The sequence below is a fragment of the Olea europaea genome, chromosome 1 (genome assembly GCF_002742605.1).
Source record: "Olea europaea var. sylvestris chromosome 1, O_europaea_v1, whole genome shotgun sequence".
Classification (NCBI taxonomy): Eukaryota; Viridiplantae; Streptophyta; class Magnoliopsida; order Lamiales; family Oleaceae; genus Olea; species Olea europaea.
Window position 1 is genome coordinate 27,573,459 of NC_036237.1, and position 9,884 is coordinate 27,583,342.

The window sequence follows — 9,884 nt, forward strand, 5'->3', positions numbered from 1 at the left end:
CAAATTCAATGAAATTCGAAGTTTGCACTCTGATCCCATCTTCATTGAATGCAACTACTTCATTTGGCTCCTTCGTGACTAATTCCTCAATTTCCACGTGTTCTACATCTGTAGTCGTTAGTTCCTCAGGTTGAATGATGAAGAGATCCTCCATTGGCATGTTATTTGGCTCGTCCAGAGTTATTTGATCTTCAATCTTTCTACATCTTTGCATGATGATGTATCTAGTAATTATTTCATTGTAATCAAAATATTCTTCATATGGATAACGTTCTCTCACTTCCACTAGAGTTGCCAAATACGAGCAATTTTTAGTATAATGAGATACACCACAGTATTCACATGTCAGTCTGATCCAATTGATTTGATGTTTAATCCCTTCGGCCAACCATCCATACCAAATTTGATAGGCTGATCATATCCCCACCTTTTAAGTTGTTGTCTGACTAGGAATTCTCCAAAGAGCATGCCATCTTCATTCAAGTCGGAATTAATCATTAAGAAAATTAGATCTCTTGCTTCTTCTTCTTATTTCCTGTCAATGGAGCAAAAAAAAATACAAGTAGATCACTTGAAAAAAAAAAGGAAAAAGAAAAAAAATCAAACAGGAGTAAGAAATAAATAAACTAATATTAAAGAAAATAGTCCCTGGCAACAGCGCTAAAAACTTGTTGTCAATTTTTATCCTGCAAGTGGACGGATCGTAACAAGTAGTAAAGTGGACCTTTTGAATCGGATTATCGTTCCCATGAGGATTATACCTTAATACTCAATTTATTATTTCTAGCTTCTATTTGACGAAAATAAACGAGAATAATGATTAAAAGTGATTTTTATTCTAACTACTTAATAGTTCGTGAGTACAGCAGAAAATGAGTAAGAATTCAAATAATAAATGGGTATTAGGGCAGAACAACTTCACCTACCTTTACTTCTAATATCGAGATTCATAAAATCTAAATTAGTGTTCAGTCAAATTCTTCTACGGTATTCAATTTACCCCTCTTGAGTTCTCATTGAGCCTATTTAAATAATTCAATTACATATCTCTATGAGAATCAATATTATTTAAACGATATAATATTTCTAAGAATTCATATAGGATCGCAGCAATTAATATAGGTATCTCTACACGTTATATTAATTTACCGGATTTTAATATGTGATCTAAACAAGAATCAACATCTCTACGTAATTATTGTTCACGAAATCATTGAATAATTGGCCAGGAAATTCAAAGTATTAATAACATAATTAAAATCCACACATGAAATTATAACGAACAAGAATCTCAAGTAACAGAAATAAAGGTTCCCAAATCAATTACATTGTTCGCCCTAAAATCGGATTAGCTACTCATAGTAATAAAAGAAAAACAAGAAGTTATTATGGAAGACGTCACCGAGTTTTGAATAAGAATGTAGAATAAGAAATCAATCTTGCATCAATATCTTCTTCTTTTTCCAATTTATGCTTCAAACCTTGAATTGCTTGTTCTCCTCTTGAATTCATTTTTTTTTTAATTCTCCAATTATGTTATCATGCCTATCCCTCCAAAAGTGTGAGAAAGATGTATTTATAGGTGCCTCCTCCGTTTGTGTAGAAAGTAGGGTTTTTATGGACTTAAAAAGGCCCAAAAACGTGCCCTAAACAATCTCGGCGCAGCGCCTAAGCGCTAGGAGTCAGTGACTAAGCGCCGCGTCAATTTAAACACAGCGCCTAAGCACTATGCTTGCAGCGCTTAGGCGTTGCCTCTCAGGTTCAAATTTCATTTTTTTGTGTTTCGCAGCGCTTTGGCGCTTCGAATGCAGGGCCTAAGCACTGTCTTTCTACCCTAATTTTCTTGTTTTTGGTCTCTTGTCTGCTTTAGTACCTCATTTTGCCTCGCCTTTCCCAATCTTCAAAACAACACTAATAAACATATCAAAAATGTTCTATACTCAAGATCTAGTAATTAATCAAGTTAAAATTGTGCAAAATTCATGAGTGAAACAAACTCATCAGTCTTCATTCATTTTTATGATAATACGAGGGAATATAAATTCAAATGGACACGGAATTAATTAAAATGAAACTCAACGTTCTAAAATGGCTACAAGCCATTTTAAGAGCACGAGCTCTCAATTTCGCTTCAAAACACATGGATCGTATTTTGAAATATCATAGAAGATTTAAATAAATTAGACGAGCTAGGTAATGAGTTTCACTATCTCATCTAGATGAATTTAATAGGATTTGAATTAACTTCATTTGTAGTATTGTGAAGTTTACTCACGCGACAAATGTGTTAGTAGGTAAATTCGATCACGACTCGCTTCCCTTAGATCTTATGCTTGTTTATGTTGGACCTCTACCTTTGTGGTGTAAAAGGTAGTGAAATGTGTCTTCATTCATTTTTATGATCATAAGAGGTAATATAAGGGTGTGCTTGATTACGAGCATGGAATTTACACAGAAAAAATAAATTCAATTGCCTAAAAATTATTTGCATAAAAATTGTCAATTAAATGTGTTTGATTGATTTTATTTTCAATTTTGAAAATGTTATACTTATCCATTTTTTATTGATAGGTAGATAGGGGAGAGAGAGGGTAGATGAGAGAGAAAGAAATAGTGAATTACCTGAAAAATAAAAATATACTTCCCCTAAAGAAAATTTTTCCTTGTTTTCGAAGAAAATATGATAACATAATCAAAACTAGGAAAATATTGTTCATGAAAAAATATCAATCAAACAACATAAAAGTGAAATTTTTTTTTGGAAAAATGACATTTTTCAAAGAAAATATTGGCAATCAAACACACTCTAAGTGAAATTGGCACGAATTTAGTTAAAACGATATCCAGCCATTTGATTTGATTGCATGATGTTCTAGTGGACGGACTCTTCACTACAAAACTCCTCGATCTTATTTTAAAATACCGTACAAGAATTGAATAAATTATGCAAATTAAAGTACTGACTTTTGCTATATCATCTAGATGAATTTATTGAAATTTAGTTAATTCGTTCCTAGTCATGTAGTATAGTTATTCGCAAGATACACGTTGCTCATTATAGTGTGAACTTTTTTATTGATCGCGATGTCCTGAGGTAGTGAAAACGTGTTTTCATTTTGATGATATTACGAGGCACTATAAAGTTAAACAGGCGTAGAATTAATTGAAAAGATACACAGTCGTTTAAATCAATTGCATGCCATTTTGGAGAACGCCAATACACTTAATAACCTGACGAGCACAATTTAAAGATTAATTCAAGTAGCTGAACAAAATACATCAAAAACCATCACAGTTTTAACTTTTAATACTACATTCAACAACTGTAGCCATCTATCTATCTATCTATCAATCGCCATAAACAAATTATAGTCAAGCACATAAAAACCGAGTTTCATATATCAAAATAGATATTACATATATCAAACAGACAGAAACATTATTTTATTGTTTAAAATGGGTAAGTGCCATTTAAATTACTTTAAAATGTTATAATATTGTTAAAAAGAGGAGACTTGTCTAATTAGCAAAATATACATCAACAATACCATTGACAATTTAAAGATTGCACCCACCTACAGAAAAACGATACCCAACTACAAAAAACGACATCCGGCTTCATAAAAACAGCATCATTCTATTTTTATATTGTACTGCTTATCTTGCTCACCCAATTGATTTTTTATATTTTTGAGGTAGAACCAATGTTTTAAAAATCGACCTCGATGTTGACCCGAAAAAGTTAAAGGTTCGAGGGTTGAAAGGTCGAACTGGGGTCGGACTGGTTGTAATAAATAAATAAATAATATATCATAACAATTGACAAAATTAAGTTAATTTTTCAAATTAATTAATGTAGAGACAAAAACACCTATTAACGATTACATTTGGGTACATTTAAATTTTATTTTGTCATAAAGTGAAATGTTTAAAACTTCTGTAGTATTTTATTGTGCCAATGTATTTATAAAAAATTAAAAAAAAATCCCATATATTTGATTGAAATTGAAAATATAAATAATTTACACCAACATGATTTTCCATTTTTTTTTTTTAAGTAGAGCTACTGCTTTTTTTAATTTATTTAACTTTTATAGCTGGAAAACTATTTAGTATTTACCAACTTTGCAATCCTTTTATGAATCCCACATCGGAATCTCATATCAAATCCCTTGAAGATCACTTCTATATATATGCAGGCTAATGAGTTCAGGTACTTAATATAAGCCTTTAATTATTGAGGGCTGAAACTATAGGACAATAACATTTAGTTTAGTTATTCAATTGAAAGAATTGGTAATGGGTCATTCAGTTTTCGGCTTCGAGTTACTGTTTTTTTTTTTTGGGTTTTAATTTAATGGTTTTTTTAGTATTAATTGAACCGGATGTTGGATCGGTTCATGATTTTTAAGGTTGAACCGACTGGTTAGGTCCAGTTTTGATAACATTGGGTAGAACATAAATGAAAAATACCAAAAGTCATTAATTTTTCAATAAAGTATACCTTCAATATTATCTTTAATTCGTGGGCCATGGAAATCAATTTGCACCCTTTGGTGTATATTTGTTTTGTTGAATTATGTCTGACGCAACGAATTTTTTTGTGATAATGCATTGTAAGAAGAAGAAATTGGGGTTGAATGAGTTTAGAACTTGTATTTTGAAGAAAAATGAAAATAGAGAATGAAATTGGGGATTTGATCAAGAATATTTAAAACTTTTAACATATAATAATATATATGCCCCTATTTAGTAGAAACTAAAATCTAGATTTTAATCTAAATCAAAGTCAAAATTAATTTTAACCACATATTTTGTGAATCATACAACTTTTCAACCACACATTTCATTAATTTTTATTAAAATCTACTAAAAGTTTGATTTTAGTTTCCATCAGACAAGGCATAGTATAAGCTCTTCAACAAAAAAAACTATTGAGCATAGGCCTTTTAAACAAAATCATATTTAAACAAAGTAAAGAATATTTTAAACTTTTAGACATTTCAAGTAAAGAACATTTTAGACAGTTCAAGTAAAGAACATTTTCTATGTACCAAATACTAAGGATGATCTATTTAGTTTTTTATTTTCATTTTTCAGATAAAAATAGTGTAAATATATTTAACTTTTAATAAACTAGTTCTCACGAGCAATTATTTTTTATGATATTGTTGACACGCTAAAAGTGCAGCCTCGCTGATATCTTGGGCGTCTTGCAAGTTTGGGCGATGGTGTTACCGCATTCGTGGGCTTCCACTGCATTTATTAATAATCTTATTTGAGCTTTTATCCTGAATTGCCCAGTTGAATTTCTTTCTTTGGGCTATTCGATTTGGACTGCACTTTTAGCGTGTCAACAGGTATTTTAAAGTAGTAAAATTTATTATTATTTTGAATGTAAGAAAATTAAGAAATTTCGAGAATGTGTAAAAAATTAAATATTTATTATTCGAATTTTTTAATATTACCAATTGACGACTTCAAGTCATGTTAACTTTAAATCAGTCATCAAGTCTTTGATATATGATTTTAAACATTATTTTGTTTATGTTTGTCTCGCTGGTGCCGATATGTTTGGTCAATTAACCAAATTAAGATTGCCAAAAACCAATAAAAAGTCATTAATAATTCGATGTAGATTTAGGGCTCAAAACCTGCAAAATACCAGAGTTGACATTTAGTTGCAGAATTCCACGTAAATTCTTGAGCGTTGTTATTTGTGATTGATTTATTTTATGTTGCAATTATCTCGCTTCATTCATAACAGAAAATTTTCCCAAAAAACGTGGATGGTGCTGGTATGCTTAGTGTAAAATAAATATAAATGTTTCTTCTTTTCCCATACTTCTTCATCAATTGACCAAATAACAATTGGCTAACACAGATTCATAATGCTTGTTGAAAATTGAACGTTGAGGCAGTTCGCTATGAAATGTTAGCACACGATGACAATTTGTTATTTGTTTTCAATATCATGTTGTCCCATTAAGAGAATCTTACCAACACTTACAACTTGCAAGTGGTATTTACAATTTTACAAACAATAATTACTTTTAATTATACAGGTTGCATATTTCAATGCAATTTCGAGACAATTAGTGCGCATCCATGTAAGTTTTAGGTAAGAACAAACCCTGTAAGTGTTAGGTAAAAACAAATGGAATGAATACAATTAGTGACGTAACGGAAGCTTATAAGAAAGATGAACAAATCTCACAAAAATGAAAAACTCATGAAAATTCTTATTTTTGTCAATCAATGTGGCCTCAAAGGGCTTAAAATGCTTTATACAACGAAAACCCTAGGAAAATTTGAAAAAATAAAAAAAATAATAATAATAAAAGATTTTTTTCCCAAAAATCGAGATAATAACTAAAATTGGAAGTCCTAATCTTCAAAATTATCCTCTAACAAATGAAATTCAAATTCGAATTTATTTGATTGAGATATAATCAAAAATAAAAATTATCAAAAAAGGAAAATAAGCATAAACGAATGCCTAGACGAAGGAATTTGCCCAAAATTGGTTGTGTGTCACGAGCAAAGCTGCTGAGTCCTGTTCATTGGTTTGTTTCCAATCAAATTTGACTAAAATTTCGCAAAAAATGGACAACTCCAAAATTTCTTCAAAAATTGAGAAGCTGCCTATTTCTGCTTGCTTCAGTCTCACTTTGCCATAAAGTCTAATTTTTTTTGCACCACATCAATTAGCCTAGGCAATACTTATTTGGTTAACTGGTTGATCCATTTTCCAGAAAAACTTGTCATTCTCCTCCCTCCATATGTACTCATCTTTCTTTCTTTCATCGCATAGCAAATTTATTACCCATCGCTGGTCAATCTCAGAGATCTCATCGTCCGGCTCACTGGAGGCCTACTAATCAAGTGCCTTCGAAATCCATATCAAATCCCTCTTTGCTATTTTACGATTTGGGTGTGTATTCAAGCTTGTATAGAATTGTATAGATTAATTTGTTAGTAAATCAAGATACTCATTTTTTATTTTCCACAAACAGTTAAAAATGTCTGAAAGTGTCACCGTTTACATTGATACGATGCTTAAAAACATGTCTTACACACTTTTAAAGCCCTCAATATTTAGAGTTGGTGATCATTTACGCAGCATAAATCCAGAGGCTTACGATCCACAAATAATAGCTATTGGCCCGTTTCACCACGATAAACCTCACTTGCAGAACATGGAGCGACACAAACTCAGGTATCTAAGGCTGCTTCTTCAAAAAAAAGAGGAGTCGAGTGTAGAAAGATATGTTGCTGAAATAAGAAGATTGGAAGACAGAGCCCGGAAATGTTATGCTGAAGACATCCACCTTGATGAAGATGAGTTTGTGAAAATGTTGATTCTTGATGGTTTTTTTATTATCGAATTTCTCCGCAAGTTTATACGCAGAGAAGATGTGGATCGAGATGACCCCATTTTCCAGTATGAACATTTACAAATTCAATTGCTTCATGATCTAATGCTATTTGAGAATCAGATTCCATTTTTCATCGTTGATTGTTTGTTCAACATGATCTTTGATGGAGGCATCAATATTATAATATGGCCTTTCCTACGAAATATCATTTTCCCAATGCGAAAGAAAGATTTTCCTGAAGTCCCTATTAATGGCCACCATCTTCTTGGCATTGTACATGACATCCAGTGTTCTTCGTCTACAAGGATATTATCTGATGTGGAATCAGGAAATCCTGCAAAGATGTTATCTAAAATAGATTCTGGAAATCCAGGATCTCCAATTTTCAGGGTGAATATAAATTCAGCTGAAGAGCTCACAGTCTGGGGCAGAGCCAGGAATTTTTTTCAGTGTGGGCAAAATTTAATCAAAGTCGAAATTTTCGATTATGGATTTAATGATATTATGACAATGCTAAAAATAACATAACGACAACACTAATAAGATAATTATCTTCTTCCTTATTCTAGGATCTATAGCAAGTTGTGCAACATCAAAATTCATTTTATTCGCTATCTTCACATCAACATTTTCTACGAAATATTTTCTTTTAAAGAACTCTGCATTGACATTTCACACTAAAATAAACCACAAGTGACAATTAAGTACTAATTGATAAGAAAAGAACTACTAATTTTTACAAATTGGTAGAACACCATAAAATCATTACTAATTATTTAAATAATTGACAAAAATCAAAATTTCAAGAATCAATCACAAATATTACCATTATTTAACATTCACATAATCAAAATCCTTAATATTAAATAGAAAAATCACATGATAAAGAAAATTTTTGCTACAAATTTGAGGGTCCAAAAACATGTGGGTTTTAGGAAAAAAATGGATTTTGAAAATATTTCAAAACGAGAGCAGATTTAAAGAAAATTTTTTAATTTCCTGTTGAGGGAAGAGAGTCAGAAAATGTCACCATACACTTGGAGTTGGGGCAAATTAGTGTATGGGTTGGACTTTAAATAAATGAAAAACATACCTTATAAAAACAAAAAAAAAAAAAATTGACCATGGGCTTGGGCCAAAAGTCCAATGCGGGCATTTGCCTGCACTGGACTGTGCATGGCTCCGCTCACAGAGGCGGGGATTTCCTTCAAAAAGTTGAAAGCTAACAGTTTGTTTGATATTAAATTTGAAAATAAAGTTATGAAGATTCCAGAATGGGAAATTTTTGATTCAACAGAATCATTGTTCCGAAATCTGATTGCATATGAGTACTACCTCACAGGCAGTCCTCAAAAACTTGTGACCGACTACGTATTCGTCATGCATTGTCTCGTCAATTCCCCCGAAGATGCAAAATTGTTACGCCTTAGTGGAATCATTAGCAACTTTCTGGGGAGCGATGAAATGGTTTATCGTCTAATCAACCAGCTAGAAAAGAATATCATAAGTTCTGAAACGTTTTCGTATTCTGATATTTTCGATGATGTGAACGTTCATTGTGGACACAAACGGAATAAATGGATGGCGAAATTAAGGCGAGAATATTTCAACAGTCCATGGGCACTCATTTCTTTCCTTGCTGCCATTATCTTGCTTGTGCTCGCCATCATACAGACTACATTTGCTATTCTATCATTCCGTAAGTTACTCCCTAAACTCTTGTATTTTTTATTGCATAATTTAGCCTCCATTTGGGAAATGTATAAATGATTCCTAAATAAGAATAGTAACGGTTCTAAGAAATGTATGGTTGATAATAAGTAGTAATTAAGAATTTATTCAAATTAATGTTTGACTTGATTGATAGGAACTGACCTTGGATTGTTTAGTTAAAAATGAAACTTTTACCTTTCTTTGAAATGTATTACTTGATAAATGGACCCAAATAGAGGCTTGGTGTAGAAAGACTCATCAAGTAAGTTATTAGGAATTGACCTGGGTTGTTTCGTTAAAAAGCAAGCTTATACCTTTCTTTGAAATGCACATCTATTGTGTGACAGTCAAATGAACTACTAAGAGAAATTTATGTTTGATTATCCAGATATTTAACTATGTAAATGTTATTGCAGGCAACGATCTCAAGGGGAACTTATTCTAAGTGTTTGAAGCTGGCAACAATGTATGGTAACTCAAATTACTATTAACTTCAATGACGATATGGAGCCTTGAATATCCTGAATCATAATAGTGTTTGAATATATATGATGTTCTGTACGATGAATGAATGTTACAAAATAAAGATTTGGCCACATCCTACTAAGTTCTAGTGTAAGCAGTAGAACTAAACAAGGTTTCTCTTTAGTTGTCCTAAGCAGATCTTGAATGTTTGCCTTTATTCTTTCTTTGCTCTTAGTTTAATATATGCTTTCTAGGAAAGGTTCATACGCGACAATGTTCACTGAGCTTCTGAGCTTTAGACATGATAGTCCTGTGTAGGATTGTTTT

The 9,884-nt window shown here is 31.6% G+C and overlaps 1 protein-coding gene across 1 annotated transcript; it reads left to right on the top strand.

Annotated features, from left to right (window-relative positions):
• The first annotated feature begins 6,707 nt into the window (after nt 1–6,707).
• On the top strand, nt 6,708–7,907 carry LOC111406732 (UPF0481 protein At3g47200-like). Its single transcript, XM_023036113.1, has one exon. It carries the CDS (start codon nt 7,023–7,025, stop codon nt 7,905–7,907), a length of 885 nt encoding a protein of 294 aa, XP_022891881.1. The 5' UTR covers nt 6,708–7,022.
• The last annotated feature ends 1,977 nt before the right edge of the window (nt 7,908–9,884 follow it).

Coding starts and splice junctions, on each gene's coding strand:
- LOC111406732 (XM_023036113.1), top strand. CDS start 7,023: ATGTCTGAAAGTGTCACCGTTTACATTGATACGATGCTTAAAAACATG.